Raw genomic sequence first — 16942 nt, forward strand, 5'->3', positions numbered from 1 at the left:
ATTAACCATGTGGTGGTAAATGTTAGACCCGCAAATGGTCTAGTTAACCGAACAGTACCGAAGTAGCTATTTCTTATCTGATTCATACCGGTCCGATAATATCTGATTTAGAAGACGGTTAGAATCGGTTTATGAGTTTGGACTTTAAGAGCTGTTTATGGAGAAGCTCCAGGATAATTAATTTGTGAAAGTGTTTTTGAGAGGGAGAAAGGGCGATCGATTAGGGTTTGTATTCGTCGGAATATTCTATACGATCGGAGGTATGAGCACGGTGGAGGCTGTGGTAACGTCAATCCAAGGTCTATCAGCGAGCTCCAGTGATCTATATGCACTTCACGATCTTTTGAAAGGAGCTGTGGACTCGCTCCGAACCGACTCGGAGCTTCAGCTCTCTACTCTTGACCAGCTCGATCCCTCGAAGCATTCCCTCGGCTACCTCTATCTCCTGTGAGTTTATCACTGTGTGATGATGAGCTTGATAGATTCCAAGGATGTTTATTTGTTCCTTTGTTTACGCTTTGATTGTTTCAGCGACGTTCTTGCGTATGGTCCAGTGTCGAAGGAGAAAGTCTTGTTAATTGCTCGGTTCATCAACGCTTGTGATGCTGTGCAGATTCGTTTAGCGAGCGAGAAATGTAATCTCGTATCTCTCTCTCTGTGTTGTTATCTTTAGGGTTTATGATGATGGTGATGATGTTGTTATTTTGATTTCTTGCAGTTGTTTCTCTTTGTAAGAGATTCAAAGACAAAGTTTTGGAGCTCAGAGATCCTTTACTAGGTGTGGCGCCACTGTTGGCAGCTGTTCATAAGGTTCAGGTCTCCACCAAACGTTTGACTGCGTTGCATCCGGATTGTCTTCAGCTGTGTTTGCTGGCTAAGTGCTATAAAGCTGGTTTCTCCGTTCTTAGTGATGATATCTTGGAGGTTGACCAGCCAAGGGAATTTTATCTCTATTGCTATTATGGGTATGCCAGTTTTCCCTCATTCGTTCTTGACCCCTATGTTAATACACCAGAAGTAACTTATAGATTCCATTTTTGTCAGGGGAATGATATGCATTGGGTTGAAGAGATTCCAGAAAGCATTGGAGCTTCTTTACAATGTAATGCATCCTGTTTACTTTTTCACGTGTTTTAAGCCATCATGGACTTTTGCTTTAGTTAACTCGATCGAAGTGCTTTTTTTTTCAGGTTGTCACTGCTCCAATGCATATTGTCAATGCCATAGCTCTTGAGGCGTACAAAAAGTACATACTGGTGACTCTCATTCACTCTGGACAGGTAAGGCTACGTTCATGTTTTGATATTTTGTTTATCTAGTTTTCTGTCGTGAGAGCTAGCATATTGCATGAGCCTGATCCATTGGATGTTTTGAGTAACGTTGGTTTATCTTATGGTGTTTTTTTTAAATTATATTGTGTTATTTTGACTTGTGCAGTTTAGCATCAGTCTCCCCAAGTGCGCTTCTACAACAGCTAAGAGTAGCTTCAAAACCTGGTGTACAGTAAGTTTGAACCGTATCAGTTATACATTTATCGTTTGTCTACGTTATGATGTCTTCACTTTACCCCTATGATGAGTTCTTTTCAGTTCAGACCAGTTTATTCAGCTGCTTTGTACCCATATACTAGCTAGATTTATATATAAGCTTATAATTTTATCATTCACTCTTTTCTCAGCCTTACATTGAGGTGGGTATGCGTTACAACGACGGGAAAATCAGTGAACTAGAGGCAGTGGTTGTGGCCAACAGCTCAGATTTTGAAAAGGTAAAAGTCTCCCCTAAAGTTCTCACTGTAGTTTTGATATTAAATCTTCATTCACCCTATAACTTGCATTGATTGAGCTTCATTCACTCCATTTTTCAGGACAATAACCTTGGATTAGTTAAGCAAGCAGTTGCATCTCTTTACAAGCGGAACATTCTGAGATTGACTCAGAAGTACTTGACCTTGTCGCTTCAAGATATAGCCAACATGGTCCAGCTTGCCAATGCTAAGGAGGCGGAAATGCGTGTGCTCCAGATGGTACTGTATCTTTTGTGTCCCACACTTAATTTTTTTGGAAGATAGATTTATTACCATAACTGTTATATGACAATATGATGTTTTCTTTCCAAACTTGCAGATCCAGGATGGTCAGATACATGCCCTTATCAACCAGAAAGATGGAATGGTCAGATTCTTGGAGGACCCTGAGCAGTACAAAACCAGTGAGATGATAGAGATAATGGATTCTGTCATTCAAAGGTCTGTCTACAAACCTAGTACTCTGCTGTCACATGGAATCAAACTGATAGAGAAATGAATTGATTGGTCTGTGTAGAGTAATATCATTAAATAAGCTTTTTGTTTATATGATTTTCAGGACGATTGGGCTGTCGAAGAATCTCATAGCCATGGATGAGAGCTTGTCATGTGATCCTTTATACTTGGGAAAGGTAACTAAATGCCATGTTTTATAGATTGTTCGGTCCTGGAACCTAAGTTTCTCAGACTAAACCGTTGAAGACTTTATCTCAGGTTGGAAGGGAAAGGCAAAGGTATGACTTTGGGGAAGATTTTGATACAGTCCCTCAGAAGTTCTCCATGTAAACCTGAAGGAACTAAACTTGGCTCAGAGAGAACCGTAGTTGTGAATCTGGACAACGTTTCTTTGTTCTTTTGTGTTGGTTATGAAGTTTAATATTATTTTTTTCTCACAATGGCCAACAAGTAGAGAACATTTTGAACCGCTGTTAAATCTTTTATCGTTACTTAAAAATGCGATTAGTTGTCTCTTTTGCTAAACTGCATTATTGATTGTCCGGAGAGGAACCTTTCTGCTTTATAAAGATTTTGAACTGCTGTCGTTTTGGGGAAATCTGATAGGTTGTCGTCCCGTTGTGATTTGGGTTTGGGCTAGTTTAAGGCCCATTACCAGAAATTAAAAGGTTCTCCCGCCGCGCCATTTTCTTAATCATTTACGTATGCCGGGTCGCTATTGTAGACTAGCCCTTTCCGACCGAGTATAGTATTGGAAATTAGTGTCAAAACTCTTTATTTTGAATGACAATTAGTGCGAGTTTAATATTCTGTATGTCGTGCTCATTTCTCTCTAGAGTCTTTGATTTTTAACGCAGGGTCAAGTTCGCCAGGAGCGACCAAAGTTCTTGGAATTTTTCAAGGTTTTCTTTCTTTTCTTTTCCCGTAATTATTTTTATGCAAGAGTTTCATTTGAATATTGAATAAAATTATCAACCATTTTAAGTCCTTGAGCAAGATGGTCAGACAATTATTCAAAGACTAATTCAGGGTAGCATCCTTTGTTACATTCCCAAATTTACGTTTAACTTTTGATTAACAAAAACAAAAGATTTCAGCTTCAAAAATGAATATAACCAAGATGGGCTAGTAATGGATGTTATAATAAAATAATTCATGTCTAGAGCTGTCTTTATGCCATATAAGTCCATGATTGAAACAATGAAACATAATGAAATGGCAGTCTCTATGATTAATGATTTGGAATCTCATTCCATAAATTTACATAATCAGTGAACAACATATATACGCTAAGAAAAAAATACTTTTAGCAAATGTACGTATCTAGAACGTACAGGACTTTCTAACTTACGGTAAACGCGTTGCAGGTGATAACTTTGTCGTCTCATACCAATAGGCAACGACGACACTTCGTCCACAATCATCTCTCCCTCTCTCTCTATCTATCTTCTTCTCCTTCGTCATCATCATTTCATATTCTCTGTAAATTAGTCATAGAACCCGAAACTGGGCATCATCAATTTTGAATCTTTCAAACAAATTCGATCTCAGTCTCCGTTCAATTTCAACTCGGAGGCGAGACCTCCGCTCAACACCAATGCCAAGCGTAGCTGTGAAACTCTACAGTGTCTTCTTCAAGCTCCTCCTCAAACACCGTCTCCAGAGCCTCATCTCAATCTCACCGGATCATGCCCCACCCGACTCCTTCGGCGTCTCGACCCGATCCGACGAATCCGTCGCCGCCGCGAACCCTTCCTTCGCCGACGGGGTCGCGACCAAAGACATCCACATCGATCCGATGACCTCGCTCACGGTCCGCATCTTCCTCCCCGAATCGGCTCTCTCCCCAACCGAGCCCAGATCCGATCGGAGACACAGCCTCACCCCTCTCAATCACTCCTCTCCGGCGCCGGAGACTCGAAGAAACAGCTACGGATCCGAGAATCTGGAGCCGTACGGAGGATACGCGCCGTCTCCGAAGAGGAGCTCGCGGAAACTGCCGGTGATGCTGCAGTTTCACGGCGGAGGGTGGGTGAGCGGGGGTTCGGACTCGGCGGCGAACGACTTCTTTTGCCGGAGGATCGCGAAAGTGTGCGATGTGATTGTGTTGGCGGTTGGGTATAGGCTTGCTCCCGAGAATAGGTATCCTGCGGCGTTTGAGGATGGGGTCAAGGTGCTGCATTGGCTTGGGAAGCAGGCTAACTTGGCTGATTGTTGTAAGTCTTTGGGGAATAATAATAGACGTGTGAATGGCGTTGAGTTGAAGAAAGTGAATGTTCAGGGGCATATTGTTGATGCTTTTGGTGCTTCTATGGTTGAGCCTTGGCTCGCTGCTCACGCCGATCCTTCCAGGTTTGTGATCGTTACAGCGATATTGATTTCTGGAATGTAGACATGTTTAGCAAGATTAGATCTTTAGAATAGTTTTTGAGATTATCTATGGATAGCTAGGAACAAATTGTTAGGTGGACTTAGATAAGCTGATCTTCCATTGGTTGGAATCTCACATCAAGAGCTGTTTGTCACTTTATGGTTTTAAAACAGATGTGTTGCTGTGAGTATCTTTCTTTTCACAAGTTTGTGTTTGCTTAAAGACAAACAACGTATAAAAATTTAAGAGGTATTAGTTAGAGACAGCTAAAGTAAAGCTGTAATGGACCATAGAGTGAGTTGCTCTCAAGGTTTTAGATAATGTCCACTTCAAATATTTGGACTTTGATGTGTTCATGGAACGTTTATGTTAACTGACCTAAGAACACGCTTTGGTTTAGATTGTTTCAGCTATTTGATATTTTGTTTGCAGAAATTGATTTATGGAATTTAGACACATTTCCGCAGATTAGATCTTTAGAATAGTTTTAACTTTTGAGGTTATAACTATTTAGTTAGATGCACTTAGATAAGCTGATCTTCAATTGCTTGCAATTTCACATCAAGAGCTGTTTATCAACTTGTTGCATTTTTTACTCTCAACACAGATGTGTTCTTCTGGGGGTGAGCTGTGGTGGGAACATAGCAGACTACGTAGCTCGGAAAGCAGTGGAAGCTGGGAAACTTCTAGATCCCGTTAAAGTCGTTGCACAGGTTCTAATGTACCCATTTTTCATCGGAAACAACCCAACACAATCCGAAATAAAGCTGGCAAACTCCTACTTCTACGATAAGCCCGTCTCCGTCCTCGCCTGGAAACTCTTCTTACCAGAGAAAGAGTTCGACTTTGACCACCCGGCAGCAAACCCACTAGCCCATAACCGCAGCGGACCGCCTCTGAAGCTAATGCCTCCAACTCTCACAGTAGTGGCTGAGCACGACTGGATGAGAGATCGAGCCATTGCTTACGCAGAGGAGCTTAGGAAGGTAAACGTAGATTCACCAGTTTTAGAATACAAAGACGCGGTTCATGAGTTTGCAACGCTAGATATGCTTCTCAAGACTCCTCAGGCGCAGGCCTGCGCCGAAGATATTGCTATATGGGTCAAGAAATATATTTCTCTCCGAGGCCATGAGTTCTCTTACTGAGATTATATATCCTGTTATTATATTATCATTCATTCTCTTCCTTTTTTTGTATGTAGAAAGATTTTGTGAATAGGATTACGGACGACTTAAGATTATGAGTCTTCTTTTGCAAAATATCATCAATTTTTTTATTTCTTGGGGGTGTTCTATGATGTAGTCATTATGTACGTATTCTGAATAAACCATTTTTGTTCTTGATTTGACATCATCTTGGAGATTAGAAACACTTGAATCCACTGAACCATTCTTGAACGCTGAAAGCTTCCACTTTCTCTGGAACTTAAAGATCATGACTCATGAAAGATATGTAACAATAATAATAAGCCGGAAGATAATATGGAAAGGGCTCAATTCGAGCCAGGTCTCAGTGATTACAAATTACATTTCAAGCAGAGAAACTAGAAGGACATGAAGATCAGATGGGTTGGTTACTTGGAAACTTTCTTCTTGCCAGCAATAGCAATTTTCTTGCCTTTAAGAGTTCTGCAGTTGTTCTTGGTTCTCTGTCCACGACATGGCAGGCCTTGGATGTGCCTTACACCACGGTAACACTGTATCTCCTTCAATCTTTTGATAGCAAGAGCATTGAACCTCCTCTGCACAAAACACAAAGTAAAAACAATCTCACAGTTCAGTCTAAAGTAATTTTCTTATCTCTAAAGAGACAAACCATTTATTATGAACATATTACAAAAAAAAAGCTTTAGGAGAAAAGAGTGAATGTACCAGATCACCCTCGATCATATACTTGGAGACTTCATCACGAAGAACGATGAGCTCTTCCTCAGCCATGTCTTTAGTAATCTTGTTCTCCATCTGAAGATCAACGAGTATCTGACGAGCTCTGGTTCGACCAATCCCATGAATGTACTGAAGAGAGTACTCAATCCTCTTGTTACTCGGAATCTCCACACCTCCAACACGAGCACATCTGATGCTCAGACTCTGCTTCTGCAATTCCGACACAAAGGAATCAAAGTTGAGAACTTCTCAATCACAACAATCATTCATACGCGAGAGAGAGAGAGAGAGAGAAAGAGAGAGTCTTTTGAGAAATTATTACATTGGGAGCGTTTGAAGCTGGGAGAGCAACAGTGTTGCGAGTGAGAGGATTGGGTTTTGTCCAGTTGCAAATGAGGGAGAGCGAGTGCGCTACGGGCATCGCAACCATCTGCGCCATTGTTCTATCTATCCTCTTCCTTTGGATTTTTGAAACTTCAGAGGCGAGGAAGAAGATGATGAGCTGAACGGATAAGGCAAACGTCGTATCAAAATAAATACTTATTGGGCCTAGCCCATTATTATTTTATCGAAAGGCCTGGAATGATGAATTAATCCCCTTTTAATACACAAATATTTTCTTTTTCAGTCCCCAATTTCAATATTTATTCAATTATCTCTCTGTATTTTTAAATGAGGGGAAGGAGGGTACAATACTAGAAAGAGTCGGAGATAGAGAGATTGAATGTATAAAAGAATGGTTAGTGGACTAACACAAAGTCTACCTAGAAAAAAAACAGGCATGAATACACACCCTTTACTTTGTTGAGTCATCATGCCCATAATTACTTTTACTATTTATTCAGTTATCTATGTCTTTTGAGTGAGTATAAGGCTACAACATCAATTAAAATTGGAGAGAGAGAGAGAGAGAGAGAGAATAATAATGGAGTAGTGGATGCATGCAAAGTCAATGGAGAAGAATGAGTCTTGTTAACTATTGAGATGGACGGTTATCTATAGAAACGAAACACTACTAAGATGGTCGTTAACGTTTACATGTTGTTCTACTGAAATTTAAGTTGTCTTGCTTTTGTTCATTTTGCTCATTTGATTCAGTGGAGTTTGTACTTATGATTTTGGCTGCAAATTCAGCTTTCTGGTGTGTATTTTTTCTTATCTTGCTTCGTGGTGCTTGGAGATATTATCCATAAAACTATATAAAAAGCTTGTCACTGTTTTAGTAGCCGAAGTAGAGATACTCATTGCTTACAAAACCAATGTCCGATATGCACTTTTCAGATTATCACAAACACGTAACACACAGACATCTGAATATTTTGTAGAAAACATGCCCATTATTGTAAATTTGTAACGTCCTAACTCCTAAGGCTTGCAACTCGTTATTCTGTTTAGAAAGCTGATTTTCATCTTTATATTGGATAAATTTTTTTTACTTAAATGAATGCAAGGCTATAGAATTAATTAAAAGCAATTAAATAGTCCAAGGTAACATGCCAGTGAACGTCTTTATAAAGAAAAATATGAAATAAAACAAGTCTGAACGATCCATTATGAATTTATAATGCATTAATTTGTCAGAAGAAGATCTGGTATATATAAAGAGATGAATATGATAAAACATAAAATGATAGATGTTTTATAGATATTAATTATTGTGATAAACACAGAACATCACAAACTTTTTGTTTTGGTTAATGACCAAACAAAAACAAGGAAGACATTAAAATGTAAAAGTAATTAACAACTCAGAAGGCAAACACTCGGAAGATGATGGGAAACACATCTTAGAAAACGAAAGACAAGGCACCGACCAACGCGGTGGCAATGAGCTGAGGATATGCGGAGAAAGTGGCAGCACTTGGAGCCGGAGCACCTGGAGCCATAGCGGGAGCCTTAGCTGGACCATGGTGGTGCCCGGCGTGTGACTCGGCAGTCATGACCAATACGGCCAAGACAATGCAGACGAAGGCAAAGCGGATCAATGAACTTCTTGCTGCCATTTGAATTCTTCTTTCTCCTTCCTCGTCGTCTGTGATGACTTTCTTTGCTGTTCTCTGTGGGATCTATCAATAAAGGGGACTCAATTTATAGAGAGTGAATGGTTGTATAAAAATGGTTAGTATATTTAAAAGTCAACGCCTAAGAGCGAGTCTTGGTATCGAAATGATCATTAAGTCGTTATCATTACATGTTAATCGCTTAGACATTTAAAAAAAAAAATGAAAGGACAGAAAGGTGAACGTGGTGATCTGTCTGAATTTGTTAGTGGCATCCATTTACATGTAATATGTTGGTTCATGTTCTGGAACATGTATTTTACTTGTTCGTCATATAACGAGGAACGTGTCTTGACTAAACCAAATAGTTTCGGATTGATTAGGGATCGATTCTAGCTCAGGTTTTGTTAAACTGCTACCAAACCAAATAGCAATTGCGGTAATGCACATTCTATGAGGCCGGTCTGCTTTTTTTGGCTAGTGGTGTGGTATAAAATGGAATTGATGGAATAAAAATGAATGAAACATCCTGAAAGTGGAATATATTCATTCTATTCATTTTTTATAGATTTTTTTGGTATTTTTTTATATATTTAAAATTATAAAAATGTCTATGAGTGTTTTTTTTATATTTTGTAGAATTGATGGAATGATAAAAAAGAATATAGAATAAACCATTCCAAAAGCTTTTACCCCACATATTTACAATCCAGTTGCAGCCAATATATAATATTGGTTTAGTTCAGTTTCATGGCTTTGATTACCAATTTCCAAGTTCTGGCAACAAGTTTGATAGCAAACAAGTTAGTGAAGATACAGGATTAGGTTGGAACTAATGGGCTACAAACGTAAATTTGTTTATTAGTGGGCTTAAAGTTGATGACTTTTTGATTTGGTCTCTCGTATTAATACTTTTCTGACCCATCTCTCGTATACTTTTTAGCTTAACGGTCCCTCACGTATTTAATACTCTATATTAGTCTAAAATGTAGTTCAGTTCAGTGAACCGAAACAAAATCGAATATTTGGTTAGCTACAATCTTGTTTTCGTCAAGATTATGATGCACCTCGCAAATGATAATGCGAGTAATTAAAATATAGTTATTCTGTTGACTAAGGCCGTATAAAGTCACATAGCAGTAGTGTAATACATAATACAAACAGTAGAATATAGTTTGATGCAAAATGAATGTTCACATACCATTATGAGGTATACGGGATTAAGTATTTGATAAAGGAAATAAGAATAATAAAATTTAGATACATATGATCGTTTTTCTCTTTTAAAATCATTTGGGTTGGTAGTTCACGATTAAATAGTAGATTATGACATATAGCCTAATAACCTTCACAATTGTTTTACAACATATGCTTAGATAGATTTCTATTTATTTGATATATGCATATACCTTAGAGTACTTCGAGAATATTCCTTCGTGCATGAACCCGAAACCCCTCCAATTTTAGTATTTTTAATGCAATTGTGGATTTATTTCAGTACGACTGAACATACCAGTTCTGTATAAACTATGAAATGAAAATATTACTTAGATTAATAGCTATTGCAAACTAGTTTATGGTGATACATTGATATTGTGCTTGAAGCTTTACCTTGATGACTAAAGTATTTGCACTACATTTTCAGTCACTAGTGTATACATCTTAAATAGTAACAATATCTGTTTTTTTTTTAAGTTTCGAGGTATAGTATAATTTTGACCCAAACTATTTTTTATTAAAAACATTTGTTCCAACCAGTGTAGCTTAATTAATAACATCTAATATTGCAAACATGTAATATTAGATGATGACATAAAACAATAATCTTAAACTGTTTTCTTTTAATCATGAATTGTGGATTTATTTCAGTACGACTGAACATACCAGTTCTACTTTTCTTAATTGAGAGCGTTAAACTTATAGTAACTAGTAAATTTATCTTAGCAAACGAATAGAAATATTGACATTCTATATTAAGCAAGTTGCCTAATCGTGAATTGCAAACTTAACAAATGATGACGTAATAAGTGGAGTCATCAAATGTTCACAACAACTATTCAAAATGTTTACAGAAAATAGTTGAAAAATAAAAGATGCCTTGATGACAGAATAAGCACAACGTCCTGGAGGAGGGGACCGATAGATCAAAACAAATCTTAAACAGTTTTCTTTTAATCAAACTTTTAACAAAACAATAATCAGTTAATTCATAGTAACCAATTAAAGTAAACAAACCATTTATATATCATCAACTCAACAATAAGAATTTTTTATTACAATAAAGCAAACAAATTAATAACTTGCAATGGCTATATACTACTACAACATATTGATGCAAGAATTTATTTATAAAGTAAAAAAAAATTACTTATACGCATTCAGTTTAAGTATTGCTTTACCGCAGCCTTTGATAACTAATTGATTATAAGCTAAATTTGTCGACTAGTTCATAATACTTTAAAACAACCTCACACACTTCTCACTAAATCTTTGTTTAAGCGTCTCCGTAATCATTGTTTACTGCTTCACTTATTAGTGTTTTGCATTAATTTTGGATTTATTTGTCTTTTACGTTGTAAGTGACCTGTCAAAAGAGAGAATCTTTCCCTACCCAACTCACCTCTTATTATTTATAGGTATTGCCCATGACCTGATTCAAAGCTCTCTTCTTTATATTTTCTGGCTAACACATCAAGCTCTCTCGCTTTGCTTTATATTAGCATTATAGCTATATGCATTACATTTGATAAATGTCATTATAGAGCTTGCTTTTTAGTAAAAGAAAAAGCCAATGGGGAGGAGACCTTGCTGTGAGAAAATTGGATTGAAGAGAGGTCCATGGACTATAGAAGAAGATCATAGACTCATGAACTTCATTCTTAACAATGGCATCCACTGCTGGAGAATTGTCCCCAAACTCGCAGGTACTTGTCTGCTTATACCTTCAGATATATGTATATATTTATGCTTATTTAAGCATCCATAATTAGGCTTATTTCTTATGTTATTTGTGTTTGTTTAAATGTTTACGTGTGCATGAAGGTTTGTTGAGATGTGGTAAGAGCTGTAGACTGAGATGGATTAATTATCTGAGACCGGATCTCAAGAGAGGTGGGTTTACTGATGCTGAAGAAGAACGTATTATGGAACTTCACTCTCAACTTGGCAACCGGTATACGATCATTTCATTTTTATAATATATTACCGCTACTCTATATCATAAATTATGAGATAAACCTGAGCTTGACGCATATACTTCTGCATGGACTTATAAATATAAAAAACTTCTGCATGGTAAGTTGATTTTTTTGGGGTAAAATGGTAAGTTGATTTGGAGACGTAATATAAAGTGTGTGATATAATCACGTTATATGCTGAACCCTTTAATCACGCCTTCAACTTATTACATGTTTAATGAATGTTTTGGACGTTGCAGGTGGTCTAAAATTGCCTCTCATTTCCCTGGTAGAACGGATAACGAGATAAAAAACCATTGGAACACGAAGATCAAGAAGAAGATGAAACATCTTGGTTTAGATCCGACTACGCACGAACCAATGAATAATATTACCGACCAACCCGAATCTAACAAGATAACAAAACCAAACATGTGTTCTACCATCAAGGAAGGAGAAGAAACCAAAGAACAGACTCTCAAAGATGAAGTAGACATCGGATCTCTATTCGAAGTGCAAGGCAACGAGATATCTATCTCGTCTTCTTCTTTATATAGTAATATTTCAAGAAGCGAATCTTCATCAAATTTTGCAGAAGATTCGATCTCTTTAGAGCAATGGGAATTGACCTATATGACAGATCCTTTGGTACCATGGGACTTCTTCACCAATCTTGATGATAATATTTTCCTTTAATGACAAAATGTGATATAACATTGTAATATATCTGAATATATCTATAAATATATAAATAATCTTAAGTAATTTGTAGCTCAGTTTCATGTATGTACGTAAGATGTGGATTATGCATGGCGACCGCGCGATGATGTATATTTTCTCATACAAGATGTATGCATATATATATTTCTCAAAGTTCAAACTATATATGGAGACGTATAGAAACCAGTACTGATAGATACTGTAAAATTCTTGGAAGAAAACGGGTTAACATATACCGCAAATCAATTCTACATGTGCAACACAATAAGTTTTGGATTAATTAATAGTATATATGACATTATGCTGTCAAAGTGTTATTTATAGTTAGGTGAATTAGGTCAATGCGGCCTTTCATGAAATGAAATAGACATATATTATATCTATAAAGAAAACATATGAAAATTGACCCGTTTCAAATTAACAATGAGTTCCCAAATAAAATGAACCTACCTCTACTTTCACAAAAATAAAATAAAAACTATACCAACTTCATTCGAAAGCATGCATTTGATTTTATTTTTCTTTTTGAATAAAAAACAAAAACAACTAAAGTAATCACTTCTTCCAAAATTTCGAGAACTATTATAATTTTTCTTAAGAAGATTTGATTTGATCGTTCCGACATAAATTAAGTTGAAACATAATATTAAAATCACGGTGACTGTAGTTGTTGGGATAAAAGAGAGTGACGACAATGTTGCTTCCGTCAAGTGTTTGGAGTTTTGCAATCATTGTATTAATTCTTATAATTATATTACCAGTTGTCTTACAAAACCTCGAGTGCGATAAATTTATCTTAATTCCATCTATAAACTAATAAATATTTTTTTATATCAATATACTGTTATATACTTATATTCAAATTACATTGTTATAAAGAATTAGTTACTGTATAAGAAAGAACTCACTATGTAATGTAATCAAGGGCAGAAAGCAGTTGAACACTGTCAAATTTGAAAAACGGCCACGCCAAAGGTCTTTCCAAAAAAAACTTGAAAACACAGCATCTTCAATTCCAAACACCACATTATATTGACCACACCAAAGTGGAAAGCGAAGTTGAAAGCGAAGTTGGAAGCTAAGTAGACTAATAGAGGAGCCTTTCTTATTATTGCCAAGAGTGCAACTCTTGATCAGTTTGGTCAATCTTATGTTGTTGTGGGATCCCCTCTTTGGTTATTTGATTATTTTTTGCTAATGAGAAAGGCTAGTCCTCTATCTATGTCTCCTTTTAAATTTTTTGATTGGTTTCCTTCATGATGGTACCATTGTGGCTCTATGAACACCTTTTGTACTTGTAAATTTTCTTGTGCTAATATATTTATTTTGAGGGAAAGAAAAAAGACAGAACTCACTAATGTATAGTATTAATCAAAAGCCGGTTGAAGCCTGGTTCAAATTCGGTTTACAGTTAACCAACTCAAATACTTGAACTTAACGGTGTATTCAAGTACTGTGGCTCTCCGCTGTTGCACAAATGTTCGTTACATCATCTTGTCTCGTGTACAATGTTCGTTACATCAATTTAACATAAAACCAGTTTCATCATCTTCTCTCGACTCTAACGTAAACACTGCTTAACCTCTCTTCTCTTTATCTGGTCTCGGACCCAACAGATTAACATCAATACTCGCTCCATAACTCTCAGCAGCTCTAACAACCGCATCATACGGCTTAGCAGACAGCTTAAGCCCTTCACCTTGAGCCTTCAAATGCAACTCATAAGCAAGCCTCGGCTTCCCATCATCAGCAAGCGCCTCAATCAACACCTCATAAGTAATCTCATTAGCCTCAACTTTCTCTCCTCTCATCCGCCCAAACCACTCGTAAGCCTCACCGCTCAGCCCGTTCCTCGCACAAACACTTATCACCGCGTTGTACGTCACAACGCTAGGCTCAACACCCTTGGAAGCCATTTCTTTAAAAAGCGTATCCAACAGATTGAACTTCCCCTGCCCCGTCAGCACAGAAGCCATGATGGTGTAAGCGTGAAGATTAGGCTCGATCCCAACCTTAATCATATGGTTCCAAACCTTAAACGCTTCATCATACAGCTTCCCTTTCTCAAGCGCACTAAGGAGAGCACCGTAAGATATAACCGTCGGCTTCTCCCCGTTCTCAACCATAGCTTTAAAGATCTGTATAGCCGCCGCGGTCTCTGAGGCTTTTGAACACGCTACAAGAACAGCGTTCCAGTGCCTGCTCTGCGGTTTTATTCCTTTATCTTCCATTTTGTTAAGCAGCTTAACACCCCACCTCCATATCCCTCTCTTGCTAGCTGCCCCCAGCAAGATGCTGAAGTGAGAAACCACCAGCTCGTAAGACAAGTTGTTAGGCTCAGGTCCTTCTTCCAAAAGATCCTCGTAAATCTCCAGCGCCGCCCACCATCTCTTGGCCTTCCCCATCAGCCAGATCAAGTGGTTGCAGACGGATAAGCTTATCTCATCATCAGGGAACCTCTCTCTAACTCTTTTGTAGAGCTCCTTTCCAACCACGTGGTGGTGGTCTCCTCTTGTGCACGCCCATATAAGCCTCTCGTGCTCTTCCTTGCTCGGTTTCACACCTGCATTGTCCATTTCGTTCAGAAGTTTTAGCACTTTGGTGGTCAAGTTCTCGTCTCTCACCAGCCAGCGTCTCATCACTTGGTAGCAGATTCTACCAACGAAGTTTTCAAGCTTGATAAACTCAAACTCCCAGTCATGTTCAGCGTCGTTCGCTATCTCTCTCTTAGAGTATCTCTCTCTTAGTTCACTAAAGAACTCGAGCGCTCCCATTCCATCTTCCATTCTTCTGTACACCAGCAAGGCCGTTGAGTATGTTACAGGTGAAGGCTCAAAGCCTTTCTCCTCGATTAAATCAAGAACCTCGAGGGCCTTGCGAAACTCTCCTTGTTCCATGTAAATAGCCATCAGAGTGTTGTAAGTGACGACGTTTGGAGCAATGTCTTCTTCCTCCATGTCGCTTAGTATCTTCTCCGTTTCACCAAACCCATTAGACTCTTTCACCGCTCCCAAGAGACTGTTGTATATGAAGAGGTTTGGACCGCTCTTCTTCCTCTTGAGCCAGTCTACTACAGCCATTGCTGGCGTTAGTCTCTTGTCCTTGCCGAAGCCTCTTATCATAGCGCAGTAGACTTGAAGAGGCAACTCTCCTTTCTCCTTGAGAACAACGTCTACATCATCAGCAGTCTTGGCAGCTCGTAGACTATACGCTAGCTCTCTTACGTTAACTCTTGAATTGGTTTTGTCCCTGGAGGCTTCTTCCTCTTCTCGTTGCTCCGTGGCCCATCCTACTCCAACGGATGATCTCAACAAACTTCTCTTTGGCTCACACAGAAACAGAACCTTTGAGGTATGGCTGATACTACTACCAAAGTTACAATGTCTCTTTCTAATCTTACGGCTAACTACGAAACAAGAACAATCCAACTCAGATTCCAATCTTGATCCAACCAAAAGACCAAACTTTAATGGCCAAACGCTTAAAGCTTGCATCTTTCACCAGCTAAATCAACCAATAATAACCCATGAACTTAAACTCCTCAAGGTCGCACCTTTGCAAACACAGATGCTTACACCTTCATACAACAATCAGCAAAACAAGATGACCCTTAACAGAGATGAATCTTTGTATGAGAAACAGATAGGTGAATATCAAACACGACCAATCATTATACTATCGCTCGATATATATTCGTGCCAATGCTTATCAATGAAGCATTTCGAAAAGTCAGACGCAGCCACACCAGAGAGATGGTTTAGCGTCTCATTAGTTTAGTGATGGTGTGGTGCGCTTGTGACCATTCAATTTTCTGTGAGCGGGTAAGCTTCAACTGCTGCAAGAGAGAATCACTTAAACGGTGCCGTTCCCAACTATTTGTTTTCATTTAAGTCCATAACTTGACCCAACAACATGTTTTGGGCCTTTAGAAACAAAACTTAATCTACACCTTCACGGTTATAATCTTTTTTTTTTTTAATTAAGAACTTGCTGCCATTTATGCATTGTCTTTTCCATTTTTTATGTCCGATGATTCGATGGTGTTGTTTTCGAAAATTTTAATCGTTAAAAGTATAGTAGATACAATGTATTTATCTAATATATGTGCATACGCATGTGTTAGTTTTGATTTTAAAAGTTTAGTCATTAATTTTGTGAATTTGATAACTAGACGACTGATTTTAAAGTGGGTTTCTTACATATAAACAGAAATAGAATTAGAAGTTCCATATGAGTACTTGACACAATTGCATTGAAGACCATACTTAACGGTTGGGTACAAAGGATATATGTTCCTTCGTAAAAATCCAATAAACAAGCCTGGCCCATGCACATAGACATGTAAATAATACAAGTATAAACTTCCACAGACACATTATTGTGTGCGTAGATAAATATTCAAATTATATTATGTATATGCATTATATTTTTAGTGTATTATATATTTATATATGGACAACCATGTTGGTGGGTCGAGAAATATAAATGTGGATTCACCATATCTCAGATACCGTCTTCTAGCT

At 37.8% G+C, this 16942-nt stretch overlaps 6 protein-coding genes across 6 annotated transcripts; 3 read left to right on the top strand and 3 right to left on the bottom strand.

Annotated features, from left to right (window-relative positions):
• The first annotated feature begins 8 nt into the window (after nucleotides 1-8).
• On the top strand, nucleotides 9-2781 carry LOC103856069 (COP9 signalosome complex subunit 3). Its single transcript, XM_009133147.3, has 11 exons — nucleotides 9-447; nucleotides 532-635; nucleotides 719-965; nucleotides 1045-1102; nucleotides 1191-1280; nucleotides 1438-1503; nucleotides 1679-1768; nucleotides 1868-2026; nucleotides 2127-2248; nucleotides 2367-2439; nucleotides 2522-2781. The coding sequence occupies exons 1-11, from the start codon at nucleotides 263-265 to the stop codon at nucleotides 2591-2593; spliced, it is 1266 nt and encodes a 421-aa protein (XP_009131395.2). The 5' UTR covers nucleotides 9-262; the 3' UTR covers nucleotides 2594-2781.
• Nucleotides 2782-3016: 235 nt separating this feature from the next.
• On the top strand, nucleotides 3017-5980 carry LOC103856070 (probable carboxylesterase 16). The gene is made up of 2 exons (XM_009133148.3): nucleotides 3017-4615; nucleotides 5242-5980. Exons 1-2 carry the CDS (start codon nucleotides 3861-3863, stop codon nucleotides 5780-5782), a joined length of 1296 nt encoding a protein of 431 aa, XP_009131396.1. The 5' UTR covers nucleotides 3017-3860; the 3' UTR covers nucleotides 5783-5980.
• Nucleotides 5981-6076: 96 nt separating this feature from the next.
• On the bottom strand, nucleotides 6077-7092 carry LOC103856071 (30S ribosomal protein S13, chloroplastic). Its single transcript, XM_009133149.3, has 3 exons — nucleotides 6846-7092; nucleotides 6509-6733; nucleotides 6077-6378 (listed from the first exon to the last, which is right to left on the bottom strand). Exons 1-3 carry the CDS (start codon nucleotides 6960-6962, stop codon nucleotides 6211-6213), a joined length of 510 nt encoding a protein of 169 aa, XP_009131397.1. The 5' UTR covers nucleotides 6963-7092; the 3' UTR covers nucleotides 6077-6210.
• A 1047-nt stretch (nucleotides 7093-8139) lies between these two features.
• On the bottom strand, nucleotides 8140-9965 carry LOC103856863. The gene is made up of 2 exons (XM_009133991.2): nucleotides 9933-9965; nucleotides 8140-8589 (listed from the first exon to the last, which is right to left on the bottom strand). Exons 1-2 carry the CDS (start codon nucleotides 9963-9965, stop codon nucleotides 8311-8313), a joined length of 312 nt encoding a protein of 103 aa, XP_009132239.2. The 3' UTR covers nucleotides 8140-8310.
• Nucleotides 8583-12464, top strand: LOC103856072 (transcription factor MYB20). The gene is made up of 3 exons (XM_009133150.2): nucleotides 8583-11447; nucleotides 11566-11695; nucleotides 11960-12464. Exons 1-3 carry the CDS (start codon nucleotides 11315-11317, stop codon nucleotides 12393-12395), a joined length of 699 nt encoding a protein of 232 aa, XP_009131398.1. The 5' UTR covers nucleotides 8583-11314; the 3' UTR covers nucleotides 12396-12464.
• A 1297-nt stretch (nucleotides 12465-13761) lies between these two features.
• LOC103856073 (protein LOW PHOTOSYNTHETIC EFFICIENCY 1, chloroplastic) lies at nucleotides 13762-16251 on the bottom strand. Its single transcript, XM_009133151.3, has one exon. It carries the CDS (start codon nucleotides 15911-15913, stop codon nucleotides 13997-13999), a length of 1917 nt encoding a protein of 638 aa, XP_009131399.1. The 5' UTR covers nucleotides 15914-16251; the 3' UTR covers nucleotides 13762-13996.
• Nucleotides 16252-16942: the final 691 nt, after the last annotated feature.

This window comes from Brassica rapa, chromosome A03 (genome assembly GCF_000309985.2).
Source record: "Brassica rapa cultivar Chiifu-401-42 chromosome A03, CAAS_Brap_v3.01, whole genome shotgun sequence".
Lineage (NCBI taxonomy): Eukaryota > Viridiplantae > Streptophyta > Magnoliopsida > Brassicales > Brassicaceae > Brassica > Brassica rapa.